Source organism: Leptopilina boulardi, unplaced genomic scaffold (genome assembly GCF_019393585.1).
Source record: "Leptopilina boulardi isolate dan_hultmark-lab unplaced genomic scaffold, ZJU_Lbou_2.1 LbouV2_38, whole genome shotgun sequence".
NCBI lineage: Eukaryota > Metazoa > Arthropoda > Insecta > Hymenoptera > Figitidae > Leptopilina > Leptopilina boulardi.
The window spans coordinates 2,496,354-2,515,980 of NW_026137951.1; the positions used below are offsets into that span (position 1 = coordinate 2,496,354).

The 19,627-nt window shown below is 24.9% G+C and overlaps 5 protein-coding genes and 1 long non-coding RNA gene across 6 annotated transcripts in view; 2 read left to right on the plus strand and 4 right to left on the minus strand.

The window, feature by feature from the left end:
• Positions 1 to 19,627, plus strand: part of LOC127288237 (dynein beta chain, ciliary) — a 53,958-nt gene that overhangs the window by 9,775 nt on the left and 24,556 nt on the right. Inside the window, exons 8-15 of the mRNA XM_051315593.1 lie at positions 1,955 to 2,222; positions 2,666 to 3,524; positions 5,569 to 5,923; positions 6,171 to 6,442; positions 6,595 to 6,975; positions 7,086 to 7,237; positions 8,451 to 8,480; positions 9,154 to 9,399. Of these exons, the coding sequence (XP_051171550.1) occupies positions 1,955 to 2,222; positions 2,666 to 3,524; positions 5,569 to 5,923; positions 6,171 to 6,442; positions 6,595 to 6,975; positions 7,086 to 7,237; positions 8,451 to 8,480; positions 9,154 to 9,399 (2,563 nt within the window). The remainder of the gene's footprint in view (positions 1 to 1,954; positions 2,223 to 2,665; positions 3,525 to 5,568; positions 5,924 to 6,170; positions 6,443 to 6,594; positions 6,976 to 7,085; positions 7,238 to 8,450; positions 8,481 to 9,153; positions 9,400 to 19,627) is intronic.
• Positions 9,517 to 10,765, minus strand: LOC127288182 (cysteine-rich venom protein 6-like). Its single transcript, XM_051315490.1, has 6 exons — positions 10,677 to 10,765; positions 10,491 to 10,600; positions 10,359 to 10,419; positions 10,063 to 10,194; positions 9,843 to 9,976; positions 9,517 to 9,661 (listed from the first exon to the last, which is right to left on the minus strand). The coding sequence occupies exons 4-6, from the start codon at positions 10,109 to 10,111 to the stop codon at positions 9,569 to 9,571; spliced, it is 276 nt and encodes a 91-aa protein (XP_051171447.1). The 5' UTR covers positions 10,112 to 10,194; positions 10,359 to 10,419; positions 10,491 to 10,600; positions 10,677 to 10,765; the 3' UTR covers positions 9,517 to 9,568.
• On the minus strand, positions 11,877 to 13,382 carry LOC127288180 (venom peptide SjAPI-like). The gene is made up of 4 exons (XM_051315487.1): positions 13,288 to 13,382; positions 13,070 to 13,115; positions 12,112 to 12,190; positions 11,877 to 11,996 (listed from the first exon to the last, which is right to left on the minus strand). The coding sequence occupies exons 1-4, from the start codon at positions 13,364 to 13,366 to the stop codon at positions 11,907 to 11,909; spliced, it is 294 nt and encodes a 97-aa protein (XP_051171444.1). The 5' UTR covers positions 13,367 to 13,382; the 3' UTR covers positions 11,877 to 11,906.
• On the plus strand, positions 12,188 to 13,000 carry LOC127288189 (uncharacterized). Its single transcript, XR_007843997.1, has 2 exons — positions 12,188 to 12,504; positions 12,833 to 13,000. It is a non-coding gene; the product is annotated as an uncharacterized LOC127288189 (long non-coding RNA).
• LOC127288184 (venom peptide SjAPI-2) lies at positions 15,199 to 16,288 on the minus strand. The gene is made up of 3 exons (XM_051315492.1): positions 16,186 to 16,288; positions 15,605 to 15,726; positions 15,199 to 15,419 (listed from the first exon to the last, which is right to left on the minus strand). The coding sequence occupies exons 1-3, from the start codon at positions 16,232 to 16,234 to the stop codon at positions 15,324 to 15,326; spliced, it is 267 nt and encodes an 88-aa protein (XP_051171449.1). The 5' UTR covers positions 16,235 to 16,288; the 3' UTR covers positions 15,199 to 15,323.
• Positions 16,454 to 18,755, minus strand: LOC127288176 (zonadhesin-like). Its single transcript, XM_051315482.1, has 5 exons — positions 18,592 to 18,755; positions 17,833 to 17,954; positions 17,473 to 17,572; positions 16,755 to 16,885; positions 16,454 to 16,664 (listed from the first exon to the last, which is right to left on the minus strand). The coding sequence occupies exons 1-5, from the start codon at positions 18,638 to 18,640 to the stop codon at positions 16,572 to 16,574; spliced, it is 495 nt and encodes a 164-aa protein (XP_051171439.1). The 5' UTR covers positions 18,641 to 18,755; the 3' UTR covers positions 16,454 to 16,571.

Here is a 19,627-nt window from a genome sequence, read left to right on the forward strand (position 1 = left end):
TTATATAGAAATACACAATTTTCTGCTTTTTTTTTGAGAATATTGTAAAAAAAAAAAAAAATTCTTTGACTACTAATAAAAATTACATTTTTTGTCTCTCGTCCGACTGAAAATTACTTTTACTACTTATTCTAGAATTAGGAAAATTTATTATTCTTTGTCTGACTAAAGTTATTCTATACTATTGACTAAAGAAAAACACAAAACATTCTAATTTGTCTGACTAAACTTATCTTCTACTACTGATGCAAAAAAATTACATTAATTGTCCGATGGAAATTTTTATATAATAAAAAAATCGGACAAGTGCGAGTTACACTTGCACTGAAATCGAGAGTTCCGTACTCGAAGCGAACTTATTTGGTGTATAAAAACAAATGTTTAAATAATATGTGTTGTATGTTAAATAATATATGTGATACAAAAAGGAACAATTTTTAAAAAAAAATTTAAGAAAATTGTTCCTCCTTTGGTATAGATTACTATACATATTTTTTAAACATTTGTTTTTTATACCAAATAAGTTCGCTTCGAGTACGGAACCCTCGATTTTAGTGCGAGTATAACTCGCACTTGTCCGATTTTATTTTATAAAAAATATTTTACTAAAAAAAATATAAGAAACATATTTTTATTTAAACACGCAATATTTTTATTGTATTTACATTTTGCGTTTTAATTGAATTTAAATCATATAAATCACTTAAATGAGTTAAAGAAATTTATTGCTTTCTCCGCGAGGAACCCAAATTTTTATAAAATGAACATAAAGAATAAAAAATCAACTCTAATCATCCTCGCTATATTTTTTTTTGTAATCTACACGTAAAAATACGTCAAAATATATAAATTTGAATCACTTTAGATAAACCTTTTTTCGTTTTTTGCGGAAAAATACATTTTTTTCTTAAATTTATCATTTTTCTTCAAAAATTTGATAAAAATTGATCATCAACTCTAATTGCGCTTACATTTTTTCCCTGTATTTTTTACGCAAAAATACAGTTTTACAGCAAATATGAACAGTTTAGGTTGAATATTGTGTGCGCTAGGGAGAATAAATATTTTTTTTTCGAAATTTTTGATTTTTCCTTGACAACGCTATGTAAATTGATCCGAATCAAGTTCGCTATATTTTTCCTGTAATTTTCACGTAAAATTACGTAAGTGTACCAAATTTGTGCTCTTTATGTAAAAAGATGTGGCTGCTAGGGGGGGGGGGTACATAGTCATTTTTAGGCATTTTTCGTAAAAATTCATGGTTTTTCCTTGACAACGCTATGATAATCAACTTCAATCATGCTCGCTATATTTTTTTTGTAATCTACACTTAAAAATACGTTAAAATATATAAATTTAAATCCCTTTAAATAAAATTTTGTTCGTTTTTGGTGGAAAAATACATTTTTTTCCTAAAATTGTCATTTTTTCTTGAAAAACTTGATAAAAAGTAACCCAGATAGCACGGAAACTTGCAGCCAGCTTGCGGCAAGTTAACCGTGCAAGCTTGCTGCAAGCTTGTATGAGCTAGCGAAATGTCCCACCCAGGGCAAGCTTGCCGTGAAAGCTTGCTGTAAGCTTGCCGTGAAAGCTTGCTGTAAGCTTTCCAGGAAAGGTTGCTGCAATCTTGACATGAAAGATTGCTGCAAGCATACTAAGAATGATTGCGGCAAGGTTGCCGTGAAAGATTAATAAGGTTCCAAACCGAGTACGGAACCCTAAAAAAATAATAAAAATTTTATATAATAAAATAAATTACAAAAATTTATTATATTTTGTCTGATTTAATTTAATTTTACACTATACTGATAATAGAATTGAGAAGCCTTTAGTCTGACTAAACTTGTTTTCTACTACTAATAAAAAATTACAATTTTCAAGTTTGAAAATTTTTTGTTTATTTAATTTAAAAAAAAAATGTTTTTAAAAAAATTTTCTTTTTACTATTTTTCAGAATTGTTGAGAGTGATGAAGGTAAAGATATAATAGTCCGTTATGAAAGACTAACAATTATATTGAACGACAGAAAAGATTCTTTGTTTAATGATTGGTCCATAATTGTTCCAAGATTGGTTGACAAAGGATTGAGTCGATCTCTACTAACAAGAGATTCAGTTTCAGTTTTGAGTTTGAATTTTGATCCCGATTTATTGGCAGTTTTGAAAGAAGTCACTTATCTGATACAGATGTGTGATAAAGAAATTCCTAAAATTGCACTCGAGGTATTGTATGAAAAAAATTATTTTCAAGTATGTTTTATGTTTCCTCATCAGAATTTATTTATTTTTAAAATATTAAAAAATTATTTTTATCTTTCAAAAATTAATTTATTATTAATTGGAACATAGGATTTGAAAGAAAAAACTGAATCCCACTCATTGTCAGAAAAAAATTTGTTTGAAGCAACCAAATTTTGGTTAAATCAACAAAATAAATGCATTGATATACAGTTAACCAAACATTTATTTAGCTCAATCAAATTTTTTCTTTGTTCAAAAAATTTATTAAAATAAACCAAACAGTTATTTAGATGAAATAAATATTTATTTGAATTAAACAAATTTTGTTTGAACTAACCAAAAAATTGGGTAAATATAAAAAAAAATGGTGCATTAGGTTCAAACATATCTTTTTTCTGAGTGCCTAATAAATTATTCTCAATCAGGTATCGGAAGCGTCAGAAATGTTTCGCAACTATCGGACATTATTGGGAAGCACTGTCATTTCATACAACAACATTCGCAAGACATCCCGTCGTGTTGAGTTCAATCTAATAGAACTTGAAGTCGCCAAAGTAGATTCTCTCGTATCGCGAGGTGAGAATGAACTATATTGGAAATCGGAGGGCCTCAACGATTATATAAGTGAATTAGGCACTTTGGTTGAAAATCTTTGGGGTCGTGTAAAAGCAAGTCAAATAAATGTCGATAAAATTCAAAGTATCTTTGAATATTGGATAAAAACACCTCTAATCGAAAGAAAAGATCATCGTAAAGATTTATTACTTTCATTAGATGAAAGAGTAGAAAAAGTAACAAAACGTTATAGAGATATAAAAAATGCTGCAAATGAAATTCATTTTCTTCTTGGGGAAAATGAAAAATGTTTTGAAATTTCTAATATTGATAATGATGCATGGAGGGAGTATGTGGAATTTATTGATGATATGGTAATGGAATCATTGAGAAAAACAGTTGGTTGTAGTTTAAGTTATTTGGTAGAAAATATGGATCCAATTTCACAGAAGGAGCCATTATTTGAAGCGTCATTAGAATTACGTGAACCTGATCTTTATTATGTACCATCATTGGAGTCTGAAGATCCTGATGGTTTGGAGAGTTTAGTCTCGGGACTATTGGCTGATATTATTGGAATGGCCACACTTGTTCCACGGCTCAATAATGGCAAAAGTTATGCCGATGAATTGGAAGATGACGAAGATATTAAAGCAATGAAGGAGGAAATTCTTTTTGGTATGAATCGAGCAATTGAGGAGGCAACTGATTTTTGCGGTGTTTTTGAAGGTATAATTACACAGGCACACAAAAAAAAAAGTGGTTTGGCTGAGACACAATAGTAGTATATGGGTGATTCCACGTCAGATTTTAATTCAAATTTTAAATTCGTCCAAAACTATTTTTTTTCATTCTTCATAGTAAAAAAACGTATACGTATTTTTTTTTTTTTTTTGGTGCCCAAATTTTTGAGTTATGAATTTTCAAAATTTTGGTTTTTGAAAAGTAGACCTATTTTCAACGACCTACAACTTGAAAACTATTGAATTTAGAAAAATTTCATTAAGAGAAAAAAGTTTCGATTTTTTGTCGACTTTTTAATAATGTCAAAAAAAAAATTATTTTTGAATTTTTATTTAAAAAAATAATAATTTTTTATAAACAAATTCATTTTTTTTCAATTTGGACATTTTTTTTTTTTAATTTTTTTTTTTCATTAGATACCTGAAAATAATAAAAAACGTTTGCACAAAGTTTTGGAGTGGGCCTGATGAGTTTAATGGGTGAAAATGAATTTTTAAACTCTGCGTGCAAGTTGAGCGCGCGACGTACAATCCGAATTTTGCTAGTTTAAGTAGGAGTGTTTTTTAAAAGTTAGTTTTTAATTTGTTTTTCTTATTTTATAACATATCTATTACAATTAATACTTTAAAATAATAATACTGATAATATAATTATTAACGTCGCGCGCTCAACTTGCACGCAGAGTTTAAAAATTCATTTTCACCCATTAAACTCATCAGGCCCACTCCAAAACTTTGTGCAAACGTTTTTTATTATTTTCAGGTATCTCATGAAAAAAAAAAATTAAAAAAAAAAATGTCCAAATTGAAAAAAAATGAATTTGTTTATAAAAAATTATTATTTTTTTAATAAAAATCCAAAAATAATTTTTTTTTTTGACATTATTAAAAAGTCGACAAAAAATCGAAACTTTTTTCTCTTAATGGAATTTTTCTAAATTCAATAGTTTTCAAGTTGTAGGTCGTTGAAAATAGGTCTACTTTTCAAAAACCAAAATTTTGAAAATTCATAACTCAAAAATTTGGGCACCAAAAAAAAAAAAAAAAAATACGTATACGTTTTTTTACTATGAAGAATGAAAAAAAAATAGTTTTGGACGAATTTAAAATTTGAACTTAAATCTGACGTGGAATCACCCATATATTCCCATGTATTTTTCGCCGCTGAATCCGAATCTGACGTCGGAATAGTCAGATTGGCTCTTGTTTTTGAGTTATACTCAAAAAACGACTCAAAAAAACTAATTAAAATAAAAAAACAAAAAAAATTTTTTATGTCACTACACTAGTGTATTTCTATGTATTTTTTTCCGCTAAATCCGAATTCGACGCCAGAAATGTCAAATTGGCTCAAACTTTTGAGATAAACTCAAAAAACTGCTCAAAAAATTAGTTAAAATAAAAAAAAACGAAATTTTCTTTTTGCCAACACACTACACTAGTGTATTTCCATGTATTTTTTCCCGCTGAATCCGAATTCGCAGCCAGAAATGTCAAATTGGCTAAAAATTTTGAGATAAACTCAAAAAACGTTTTGATTTTAAATCACTTTTTTTTAGCAGTTTTTTGAGTTTATCTCAAAATTTTTAGCCAATTTGACATTTCTGGCTACGAATTCGGATTCAGCGGGAAAAAATACATGAAAATATACTAGTATAGTGACCATAAAAAATTTTTTTTGTTTTTTTGAATCGTTTTTTGAGTATAACTCAAAAACAAGAGCCAATCTGACTATTTCGACTTCAGATTCGGATTCAGCGGTGAAAAACACATGGGAATATACTACTGTAGTGTCTCGGCCACACCACTTTTTTTTGTGTGCCTGTGTAATTGATAATATCAATTAATCGATTATCTGAAGAAAATTATGAAAGGTTTTTTTTTATATTTTTATTAATTTTGAAAATGGATTAGAATTTTTATTAATGAAAATTAATTTCTAATTTAGTAAAGATTAATTAATAGTTAATAATTAGTAATTGGTAATTAATTATTAATTATATATATATATATATATATACTGTTAATAGGATACGCGTACCTCTGGTTGGAAGACAGAGACACGGTGATGCAACAATTTTTGGAATACAGCCGTCAATTGACACTCGATGAGATGGAAATAATAGCAGCGTTAGATCCAAAATCACCGGAAAAATGTGCGCCAAAAATGGAAAATTTTCGAGAACAAATTGATCTTTATGAGGGACTTTATCTTGAAATTGAAGAAATGGAACCTTTTAAAGTATTTTGTGGATGGTTTCGAGTTGATTTGAAACCATTTAAACAATCATTGCTTAATACTGTTTGTAAATGGTCAAGTATGTTTAAAAAACATTTGGTTGAAAGAGTAACAACAAGTTTAGCTGATTTAGGCAACTTTATCAGGTATTTCTTTTTTTAAAATAATATAATTATTTTTACTACTGTTAATTATATTTGAAAAAGTATATATGACTGTTCGTTAATTTAATTATGAATTCATTTATTTCGTTATGTCCGAGTGAAATTAATTTTTACTACTTAAATAAATTACATTTCGTCTAACTAAAAGTGACTTGTACTACTGATAAAAAAAAATGAGTAGCCTTTTTTTCACTTACAAATAACAGAAAAAAAATAAATTTATTTTTAGATTGGCTGATGAGGGAATATTGCAACAAATTCAACCGGGTGATTATTCAGGTCTAGTCAGTGTAATGGGTTATTTAATGCAAGTAAAAGAACGTCAACCAACAACCGATGAAATGTTTCAACCACTTCAAGAAACTGTGGAACTTTTAAAATTTTACGATCAAGATATTCCCGAAGAAGTTAATGTTCTACTTCAGGAATTGCCGGATCAATGGGCTAATACTAAAAAATTGGCTCAAATGGTGAAACAACAAGTTGCTCCCCTTCAAGCTGGTATTTTTTAAAACAAAATTTTTATATTATTTACAAAATTTTATTTTTTTTTTTATTACAAATTGTAATTTGATTAATTAAAATATTTTTTTATAATAATAAAAACACATTTTTTTTGTTGTTGTTTTGTTTACTAAATAAAATTTTTTTAGGTGAGGTATCAAGAATTCGTGGACGTGTATCGGCTTTTGATACAACAATTGTCCATTATCGTGAGGCATTTCGTCGCTATGGTTTTTTTAAATTTACATGTGAAAATCCTTATGAACAATTGGACGAAGCCGATAAGGAAATATGTATGCTCGAACGACAAATGAATGATATACAAGAATCGGCATCACTTTTTGAAGTGACTGTATCTGAATTTAAACATCTTAAGCAATGTAGACGAGAATTGAAAATGTTGAAGCAGCTATGGGATTACGTGAATATTGTAAGAAGCAGCATTGAGGGCTGGAAAACGACGCCTTGGAGGAAAATAGACGTGGAGAATATGGATATTGAGTGTAAAAAATTTGCCAAAGAAATTCGAGGTAGGAATTTTTTTTTTTTTTTTTGAGGTGGGAATTAAATTTTCAATTAGATAATTTAAATAAGTAATTTATTTTTTTATTGTTTTTTCTTTTTTTTCTTCTTTTTTCAGTTTCTTTGGACAAGGAAATGAGACCTTGGGACACTTATATATCGTTGGAAGCGACTGTGAAAAATATGCTGACATCATTAAGAGCAGTTGGTGAGTTACAAAATCCGGCCATCAGAGAAAGACATTGGAGACAATTGATGAACAGTACAAAGGTACCTATAAATTCAAAAATCATCATCATCATCCCCAATCATATTCGATGGGAGTAGAAATTCTCATTTAATTCACTAGAAAATCATTTTATTCATATCTGTGTTTATAATTTATTGCCAAAATTTAAATCGATTTATTATTTATTCCCAAATTTTCATTTGTTTATTATTTGCCCAAATTTTATAATTTACTCAAATTTTCAATATTGTTTATTATTCCCAAATTTTCAATATTGTTTATTATTTATTCCCGAATTTCCATTTGTTTATTTTTTGCCCAAATTTTATAATTTACTCAAATTTTCAATATTGTTTATTATTTACCCAAATTTCCATTTGTTTATTATTTACCCAAATTTTCGATATTGTTTATTATTTACCCAAATTACCATTTGTTTATTATTTGCCCAAATTTTATAATTTACTTAAATTTTCAATATTGTTTATTATTTACCCAAATTTCCATTTGTTTATTATTTGCCCAAATTTTATAATTTACTTAAATTTTCAATATTGTTTATTATTTACCCAAATTTCCATTTGTTTATTATTTGCCCAAATTTTATAATTTACTCAAATTTTCAATATTGTTTATTATTTACCCAAATTTCCATTTGTTTATTATTTACCCAAATTTTCGATATTGTTTATTATTTACCCAAATTTCCATTTGTTTATTATTTGCCCAAATTTTATAATTTACTTAAATTTTCAATATTGTTTATTATTTACCCAAATTTCCATTTGTTTATTATTTGCCCAAATTTTATAATTTACTTAAATTTTCAATATTGTTTATTATTTACCAAAATTTTCATTCGTTTATAATTTTCCCAAATTTTCAATTGTTTATTATTTGCCCAAATTTAAAAATTGTTTATAATTTGTGCAAAATTTTAATATTCATTTCAATGTTAATTGTTTGCATCAATTTTAAGATATATATATATGTTAAATGTTTGTGTAAATTTTAATTATTTGTTGTATATATATGTGGATTTTTTTTTTTTGACGAAATCGATTTTAAGGCTATAAAAATCCCAGGAAATAATCATCGTTGGTATATATAAAAAATTTCAGTAAAAAAAAAAAAAAATTGGAAACTAACGATTTTGTTACCTAGTGGAAATTTTTTTTTTTTTTTTTTTATGATAGTAATAATTATAATAGTTGTTAGCTGCACTGCTGTAAATATACGCTATCGATGTTCCAGAAATTGGGCAACATGACTCCAGAAATGACCGTAAGTCCACTGTAAATAATTCGCACGATAAATGATTCATTAAATATTAGTTTTTTTTATAATCATTTCCATTTTCTATTAAAAAAAAATAATTTATATACCATTGTATCAATTTTTGCAATAAAATCACCTTTCATGAAAAAAAACAACATTGCATTACATCATTTGAATGATTTCATTCACCCTTCAATCACGCTTTATTTTTATAAATAAATGCACATTAATTGTATCCTTTTTATATTCTTCATCTATATAAAATAGTGAATATTGTATTTTTATATCTTTATATCATCTTTAATCTAAAATTCTTCTATTTTTAGAATTTCTATTTTCATACTTTTGTCTTTTTTATATCCTATTGTATTAGTTCTATTCTATTTCTTGAGCATAGTTTATCATTTAATTATTATTATTATTATTATTATCTTTATTGCATAAAAGAATTATAATAAGTAGGTTTTCAATTTCTATATCACTTCAAAAATTTTTTAGTATCACTAAATTTATTATCAAATAAAGTTATTAATTTTTCCTTTATAATAATTTTTTTAGTGAATATTATTATTATATATATATATTTTTTTTAAATTTTAATGAACTCTTTTTTTTTATAATTTTAATATAGAAAATTATTTATTTTTTTGTTGAACTCATATAATATTGAATGAATTAGGTTCAATTTGTAATGGATGAATCGACAACATTAGCGGATCTTTTGGAATTAAATTTACACGAGTGTGAAGAAGAAGTGAAAAATATTGTTGACAAAGCTGTCAAGGAAATGTCAATGGAAAAATATTTAAGGGAATTAAAAGTTACATGGTCGGGAATGGAATTTGAGAGGGAAACACACGTTAGAACAGGAGCAACATTATTGAGAGCTAGTGAGGAACTTATTGAAACTTTAGAGGAAAATCAGGTAAGTTTTTTATTTTCTATTTTTTAATATCCTTTAAAAAAAATATATTATTATTTTAATCTATTTTTCATATTTTTTTTAAAAAAAATTACATATTATTAATTTTACATAAATTTTTTTTCAATTTTTAAAAATTTATTGTAATTGTGTAATATTATAATTAATTATTTTACACGTCGGGACATTCATCGGGTCTAATGCAATTACCATCTAAAATATTTCTTAAATAACCTTGAGAACAAATGCAACGTTGAACAAAAACCTAAAAATAATTTATTACTATTATTTTTTTTTTCCTATAAAAAAAAATAAATTTAATCAAATTAATTGTAATTTAAAATTATATTAAACAATAGCAATTTAGAATAATATTTTTTAAATTAAAAATAATAATTTGTAAATATTTTTGAGTATAAATTTCTTTTTATTTTTTATTAAATTACCAATGGGCAAATATTTGGTTCAGCTTTTCCATGATAAATATCACATGTAACATCGCAAATTGGATGTTGACCATATTCTGAATATATTTCATGTGGATCCAAACACTTTCCATGTTCTGTTAGAATTTCCGTATCTATTAAATTTAATACGTCACATTTATAATTATTTTGAAATATCAAATTTAATAATAATAATTTTAAGATAATAATTATCACTTACTTCCCATTATTTTTGTCAAAAGAAAACAAAAATAAAGTTCAACAATCATATTTTCACTTGTAATTTATATAATTAGTTTCAAACTGATGAAGTTTCGTTATCAAAATAGAATTTTACACTACTGAATAATAACTGAATTTTTTACTGTGATAAAGGAAAAAATAATTGAATTTTTAAATGAAATTACACATTACATAAATATTTATTTGATAAATAAATTTAAATAAAATTATTTAATAAAATAATTTTTAATAATTGATTAATTGTTTATTTTGGACATTTCGAGATAAGGATACATTTTCCTTCGGGTCTTATTCTTAAATATCCTTTTTTACAAATGCAATTTATACTTATTTTCTGGAAAAAAAATTTCGAATTTCATTAATTAATTTAATTAATTAATATTAATGTGCAAAATTTTTAATTACCAAATCACAGGGTTTAAAAATTTCTGTCCCAAAATAATAGCCACATGTCATTTGACAAGTGGAATCCCATGCGTATGGAGAAACTATTTCATTAGGATCCTTGCAAATAACTGCAAAAATTTTTTTTTTAATAAAAAATTTACTCACAATTTTAAATATATTTAATTATTTTTTTTTTTTTTTTACTTGCTACTGTCGTTGTGAAAAATAAACAAAGAATAAAAATCATATTAATAATAAGTTAGTTTGTAAAAGCGTAACTTGTTTTTAGTTCGATTGATAATTCGTTTTGATTAAAATTTAATTTTATAAAGTCGTAATAAAAAAAATAGTCATAATAATTTTATGTCTTAATAATGAAATTATTAACGGTACAAGTGTATTTGAGAAACATTTTTAATTGAATCAAATTATGAAAAATATTATACAACAAATTTTACTTGAAAACATTCGTTATTAGAGATTTATTTTTCTTTTTGTAAAATAATTTTTAAATTTAATCATTGAAAATAATAATTAATTAAATTTTTCTTTTAAACAATTATTTGATTAAATTTTTATTTAGTAAATTATTATAATTACATATAAATATAATGTAGAAAAGAATAAAATATTTTATAAATGAAAATCAATTTTATTGATACTAAGAGACCTTGAGAAAAAACAAACACATTTACTTTTTTGCATAATAGCTACGGGAGTTTACAATATTGCGTAATTTTATAAAAGAAAAAGTCTGAAGTATAACAAGAAGATAATAATTTTCTGGAACTGTCAATAAATATAGATAACTAGACTTAATGTCTTTTAAATTAAACGAACTACAATTGAATTACAATTATGAATTGATTAGTAAAAATATTGTAACTAGTAAAAATATTATTTATTTAAATAAATAAATAATTAAATATAACGTGAAAATAAATAAAAAAAAATTTATTAAAAGTAAATGTAAAGTGACATTTTTATTTTTCTGAATTTTAAAAATTTATGATTTTTAGTTTTTGCGGAAAAAGGTATAATAATGTTTTAATTTATATATACATATATATAGTATATGAAAGATTATTTAAACAATAAACATCAGAGATAATATTTTAACTATATAGCCTTAAGTTGCATAAATTTAATGGCAAATAATACTTTGTTTGTACAATGAGATATACTGTTAAATATACCATCTGCTTGTAATATGAGAAATAATTACAAATAATATTGTATTTTCCTTGTTTTTTTTTTACTGCGAATTTAAGGAAAATAAAAATTCCGCGATATCAGAAATTTTTTTATCAAACACACTTTCTTTTGTTTCAAAATGTTTTTGTTTCAAAGAAAGCACATTTTGAAATATTGGAAAAATAAAATTATTTTAAAAATTATAAAATATTCAATTTTTGGTGGTTTTATTTTGAAAAATTATATTTTACATTCAGAAATTAAAACACATTGACGAGTGACGTCATGTATGACGTGTCCTTTGTTACAAGTACAGCCCACCATACAGACCTATTAAAAAAAAAAAAAAAATGTAGATGAAAAAAAGTGATATTAGAAAAATTTCATTTTTGTTTTTATTTTAATAATAATTATTATTTTAATTAAAGCTAATGCATTAACTTACCGCAGGACAAACACTTCTAATGTCATTAAAATTACTACAAGTTGTTAGACAGGGTGATCTACACTCAGACCAAAATGAATTAAGGGGGGAACACCAGTTGTAACTTTCGAAAAATCGAATTTTTTTTTTGTGCATTTTCTTAAAGTATACATATTTAGAAATGTGTCTGTAAATTTCAAAGTTGATCCGGTGAAAAATAAATGAGATATACAGAACACTGCAGCGGCGCGTCCCGTGGCTTTATACAAGGTGGCCAGCCATACCTGACCCTAACGACACATGGCCTTTTCCTATGATTTAGAAACGGCAACCACTGCGGAAGAGTTATTATATGGTCCAGGAATCGATGACTCTTTGTAACTTGGAAACAAAATTTCTCCTGAACAAAAAAAAGTAAGTTGAAACTTTGAATGCGTTTTTCTCAAAATGACATTTTCCAAGTCGGTGACCACGATTACTCGAATACCATTAAACCGATTTATTTAAAATTTAGTGTGCTTCATTTACACATATAAGTCTAGTTCGTGATCGAAGGATTTTTTTTTTTATGCAAAACTTTTTTTTATATAGCTGAAAATCGACCGTATTTTTTTAACGAAAATCATACTTTTGACTTTGACAGGTCGCCAATTTGTCAAATTTTTTTTTTTTTTTAAATCCTTCGATCACGAACTAGATAATCTTATAATAAATGTAAATCAATTTCATTTTTGTATTTCAGACGAAGTATACTTGCAGAATGCTGGTCACCGCAATTCGCCTTTTTTCTTAAGGCGCCACTTCAATGGCTCATATCTCCAAAAGTTTTTGTTAAAAAAATTTTTTTTTTCTTTTAAATTACAGCTTTTTACATGTACTTTTAACTAATAAATAGTATTCTTTAAAAAGATTCATTGTTCTTTTGGAAAATATTCTTGTATAAAGCATTATTTTTTGAGTTACAACTGGTGTTCCCCCCTTAACACCACATTCTCCTCTCATTATTGGCGGACCTAACATTATGTCTGGAAAAAAATATTTTTTTTTTTTTAAGTTTTAACCAAATTAGTTTTTAAATATTCAAAAACACTTGTATAAATTATTTATTTATTTAATATAGACTAGTAATTAAATAATAAATTTTGGGAAAAAAAAGGAAAGGAAATTCAAAAAGAATTTTAGGCAAAAATTACTTACTTCTTGATGCTACCACTGCAATAAGAATTAAAAAAATAAAAATCGAATAATAAGACATTTTGCTACTGTAATTCTGCATTGAGTTTAAGAAATATTCTGTTTTAATTTAAATACAAGTCAGGTTTTATATATATGCCTCGTATCGATGAATTATATTTTTAAATGATAGAGGAATCCCCGTACATTAAAATTCTCAATACACATTAAGGGGACTTTCTGGTTTAGAATTTCAAAAAAATCGATTTTTTTTTTTTTGCTTAAAAATGTTCCATAGTATCATAGAATTACTGTCCCAAAACGTTTTTTAAAAAATATGTACAAAAACAAAAGTTATAACAATATTTATGACGGTATGTATTTCAACAACAATCTACAGTTATCTTATTTACATATTTGGTGTTCCTCTTTTATTGATATTAGCTTAAAACTTGCTACTCAAGGGTTTTTGGGGTCGCTGATTACGAATTTGATGTCAGTTTTTGAAAATACAAAATGGCGGATCCAATATGGCGGACGAAAAAATAAAAATTCAAGCGGATTTGCTTAAAACTTGTTACTCGGGGGTTTTTGCGGTAGCTGATTACGAATTTGATGTCAGTTTTTGAAAATACAAAATGGCGGATCTAATATGGCGGACAAAGATTAAGAAATTAATTAAATTTAGTTGAAAATGGTTACTTGTGGCCTTTTGAGATTGCTAGTTATGAATATAGGCACAAAACATTAACGTTCTAGGAACGTTTTAATTAATTAAAAAAGTTAATTTTTTATTTTTTGTCCGCCATTTTGAATTTTCAAAAACTGACATCAAATTCATAATCAGCGACCCAAAAACCCCCGAGTAACAAGTTTTAAGCAAATTCGGTTGATTTTTTATTTTTTCGTCCGCCATATTGGATCCGCCATTTTGAATTTTCAAAAACGGACATCAAATTCGTAATCAGCGACCCCAAAAACCCCCGAGTATCAAGTTTTAAGCAAATCCGGTTGAATTTTTATTTTTTCGTCCGCCATATTGGATCCGCCATTTTGAATTTTCCAAAACGGACATCAAATTCGTAATCAGCGACCCTAAAAACAGCGGGATACGAAGTTCTGTTGTAATAAAAAGTTGTTTGATATTCATGACTCAATGAACTATGTTATGAAAACTTTGAACGCGTTTTTTTCGAAAACTCATTTTTCAAACTGGTACAGAGCTTTTCTCGAAATCTACCGAACCGATTTTGAAATCCCAAAAATTTTTCGATTCTTTATTTAAAAAACTGGGGCCTAAACCTCTAAAAACTCATATTTCTACCCCCTGTGTTTTTATATGGAGGTAAATTGACCCAAAAACACGGCGTTTTTGCGAGTTTTTGAGAAAAATGTACATAAAAAATAAAAAAACCTTTAAAAAAAATCGTTTATGAGGTTTAGGCCCCAGAATAAATCCTTATGAAGAGATTCCCGTTTGGAACTTGAATTTATGTATTACAGGTTGCCCGGAAACTAACGTACCAAAAAAAAGGTATCTTTTGGAAGACGCCACCTACAGCTATGAAATTGAACTAAATACACTCAAACATATTTTTTAAATTTTCTCTACGCAATGTGCTACAATGTCCAAAAATAGTTTTTACAATTTCTTTAATACTGTTCTTACAATAAAAGTTTTAAAACCTTCCTTTTTTGTCAATTCTAAACCAGAAAGTCCCCTTAATGAATGTGTCATTCAATTTTTTTTTCGATTTTTCTTATTCAATTGCAAAATGATTTTTTATTGTAATAAAAAAGAAAAAGCGATTTAATTTAAAAAAAACGGCAATTTTCTTCTAATTACACTTTTTTATTTTCCTGTCAACTTATATTAAATAAATAAAGAATAATGAGAAGTATAGGAAAATTAAAATAATTTGGAACGAGAAAAAATAATATGATTTTTGAATTTATTTCAAACATTTAATTATTAATACAAATTACGTATTTAGTAAGAAATGTTTAGTGAACAATATTTTTTCCAATTTAAAAGAAAAATAATACATTTTTGAGGAATTTTAAGGATTAACAGTCACGTTACAGTCCCTTCGTAATACACAAAGTCCTCCTTGTCCAAAATATCCTCGATTGCACATACAACCTTCAATGCAATCCTGTTGGATAAAAAAATAATATATAAATAATAATTTATTATTTAAATTATTTCAATATTAAATTATTATTTAATATTTTAAAAAATAATAATTTATAACTAATTAACAAATTTTCATAATTATTTTTTAAAAATACATTGATTTTGATTTTTGTAACATTTTGATAATATTTAAAATTAATTTACCCCTGGACAAAAATGAGGTGGATCATTTAACATAGCACATGAGTAAGGGCATCTTCTGTGACAGTAACTCCATGTTGCATTTAGTCCACAATCTTTTGGAGGAGTTAGAGTTGTTTGACTATCTGAATTTTTTTTTTTTTTCTATATTTTAATATGAATTCGTAATTTTTTTTTACAGAATTATTTAATTTTTAAAATTTATTCACATAAATTTATTTTTATTTTGTTAAATTAAAAAAAAAATTATACTAAAATTAACATAAGTTATTTTACTTTCAAGATTTAGAACCGTGTTATGGTTAAAAAGGATCACTTTACTCCCGTGGGTTAAAAAGATTTAATATTAATTAAATAATATAATATAATATATTAATAATAGGTATATAATATTAATATAATATTAATTTTATATAATTTTAATATTATTAATAATATAATATTATATTATGTTTAATATTATATTCCTTTAATAAAATTTAGATTTGAATTTTATTTACTATTTTATTTTTGTTTTATTTATTTACAAATTTATTTAATTGTACGAAAATTTTAGTTATTGAAGAAAAAAATAATATACTCACTAACTGATATTACGAATATGAGTGAAACAATAATTATTACAAGAGTCATTCTAAACCATTTGAAGTCTTGTATTCAACTAAAATTTATTTTGCAATTGAAACGCTTTTTATATATAGATTATTATAGCATGTTGTTTAAAAATAAAATTTATAATTTCCTGTAAATATAGATTATATGTACATTGTCTTACAAAAGTTTTTTCAATATATATACTTTTGAAAAAAGAAAAATTAACGTGAAATTGTGAAAGGTAATGAACTAATCTCATTAAATGCGAAAAAGAATTTATTTATGGTTTTTGATAAGAAAAAAAAAAAATTTTAAGACAATACAATAATAATATTTCTTCATTATATTTGTTGGAAATAAATTATCAGTCTCGTTCTTATAGACCACATTCATGTGGTGGAATACATTCCACGCTTTCTATTGATCTCTTAACAAAACCTTCTTGACATACACAGCCTCTGTAACATTGCTGAAAAAAAAAAATTAGAAATATGAAAAACAATTTTTTTTGAATTGATATTTTTTTTTTAGCGAGGCTAAAAAATTGATTATTACTTACTCCAGTACAAAATTTGGTTTCTACTGCATTTCTGATAGATTCACAAGTTTTCGGGCATACTCTTGAACATGCAACCCAAACTGCATTTGGTCCACAATCACGAATTGGTTGTGGTGGCCTTCTTGTAGTTCCTTTTTCAATAAATTCACAATTTAAATAATTTTAACAAAAATAAATAATTTACAATTTACAAATTTTAATAAAATATTTAATTTAATAAGATGAACAAAAAAAAGAGAAAAATTCAAATATTAGACTTACTTGCTGAAACAGCAGCTACTATCAACAAAAGAATAATGATTCGAGACATTTTGTATAAAATTTTCTTTCAAGTTCAAAAAAGCAACTAGCAATATATTTCGAAAGCAATGAACTTTTATACGATTGATTCTTCCTTTTAAATTTCTTTATAAAATTATTACAAGTTTATATATGTGTGCAATGGTTACACAATTGAACAGGAAATATTCTCTGTGAATCCCGCGCGTATCAGTTTATTAAGATAAAAAAAATAAAAGGCGCTAATGAATAATTTATATTTATTCATTCAACAGTATTATAATTTATAAATTTCGAAACAAATAAAAAAAACAAAAATTAAACAATGACATAAAATGTATTTTAATTATCAGGAAAAAAAAGAGTGATAAACATTTATGAATTTGTTAATAATTTTTATTCTACAGTCAGGGTATTTAAAATAAAAAAAATTATTTACCAGGATTTGCATAGGGACAGTCTTTTTCCAACATGCAATTTGGATTTCTTCCCGATATTCTTATATAACCAGGATTACATCTGCAGCCCATTATACAGTCCTATTTTAAAAAAAAAATTTAATTAACAACAAAACTTTGAATTCATGTGAGAAATCTAAATATTAACCTTTCTTCATTGTTTAAATTGATTTTTTGCTTCAAAAAAAAAAAAGGTATAGAAAAACAATATTTATTTTGGAATAAATAAAAAATTTAATGAAATATTTGTTTTAACCAGTAAAAGTTATATATAGGTAATTTAGGGAAAATTTTTACTGATTCAATAATTTCAAAATAAAAAAAAATATTTCTTAACGTACCGCAGCACACATCATAGGATTAGGATTTCTTAAACCTTCACAACTTCTTGGACAACGTGAAGCACAATTACTCCACATTGCATTTTGTCCACAAGGTTGTGGTGGTTGAGCATTTATTGTGCCTATAGGAAAATATAAAATTATGTTTCTTTTTTACAATTAAACCATTTTTTTTTAGTTTAATTAAATTAATGTATTAATATATATAATTTGTTTAGGGTATTTTATTATTTTTATTTATTTAATTTCATATTTTTACTTATTTATTTTATTATTAGAAAATTTTGTTTATTTTTATGAAAAATAAAAAAATAGGCTTGGGAAAAAAATAATTTTTAATTAAACAAATCATTTCTTTTTATGAGATTAGAGAGGCAATACTGTATAAGCTAGATATTTAATTAAAATAAAGTAGTAATTTGACTTTAGCGACAAATTGACAATCGTTAATTAGAATAAAATAGAAAAAAAAACCACTTAATAACATTAAATTCATTAAATAGTGTAAATAAAAGGTGATAAAAATAATTAATGAGAAAAGTTATCTTCTTATCTATATAAGTATATTTACCACCTTTTATGTACAAACTATTAACATTTTTTTATTATTATTATTATTATTTCTTATTTATTTTTTTTATGTAATGTTGTTATTTTATGTGTGGAATAAAAAACAATATTTTTCGCAAAAAAATAATTAAAAGTAACAAAACATTAAATCAGTGTGAAATTTAGAAAAACATAAAATAATATACTTACTTGCAGATGCAACCAATACAATGAATAAAGTAATGGCAAAGAATGACATTTTTGCGTTATGATACTTGAATGTTTGAAAAGCAACTAACAAATTCTTGAAGTTAAATTGATTTTTTATACAGCGTGCTTGATGTTTGCTTTTTTTATGACAAAACAACAAGAAAACAGTTAAATTGATAAAAAGAAAAAAAAAACAAGGAAAAAATTTGCTGATAACTCATACCTACTTAATTGGTATTTATTAGTTAAAAGGTGGGGTTTTTTTTTTTTTTTGACATAACATTTAAATTTCTTTCACTTACAATAATTATTCACTTAAAATTATATCTAAAATTTAATTAATTTTTCATTTCTCTTATTTATTTGATAAATTATTTATTATTCACATAAATTTACATATAGGTATAATTGTTTATATTACATAAATTTAAAAAATAAAATTTACATGTGTTGAAAAAAAAAATTTTTTTTTCATTCTTTTTTATTTCATTGTAAATAAAATATTTAATAATAAAAAACAATATATTCTTTAAATTATTTGATCATTAATTTGGACAATCTTTCACTCGTATACAAGTATCATTGGTTCGTGATGCTTGAATATAATTGAATGTACAGAAACAGCCAGTTCTACAAACCTGTTTAACAAAAAAAAGTAAATTTTTTTATTAAAAATTTTTAATTTTATTTTTTTATTAATACACGTAAATAATTTTTTTTTTTTTAATTATTTTTTAACATACCGCAGGACAAAATCTGGGACGTGGTAAATTTCGAGTCTCGCATGTTCTTGGTGGGCAACCTGAACCACATTCAACCCATATTTGATTTTCTCCACACAGTTGAGCATTTATTGTAGCTATATGCGTGAAAAAATTGATAAAATAATTTTTTAATTGAGAAAAAATAAGAAACAAAAAATAATATAATATATTAATACTTACTTTCAGATGCAACCAAAACAATAAATAAAATAATAAAAGAGGGTGACATTTTTATTTTTTTTTCAAAAATGATTTTGTCGTAATGATTGAAA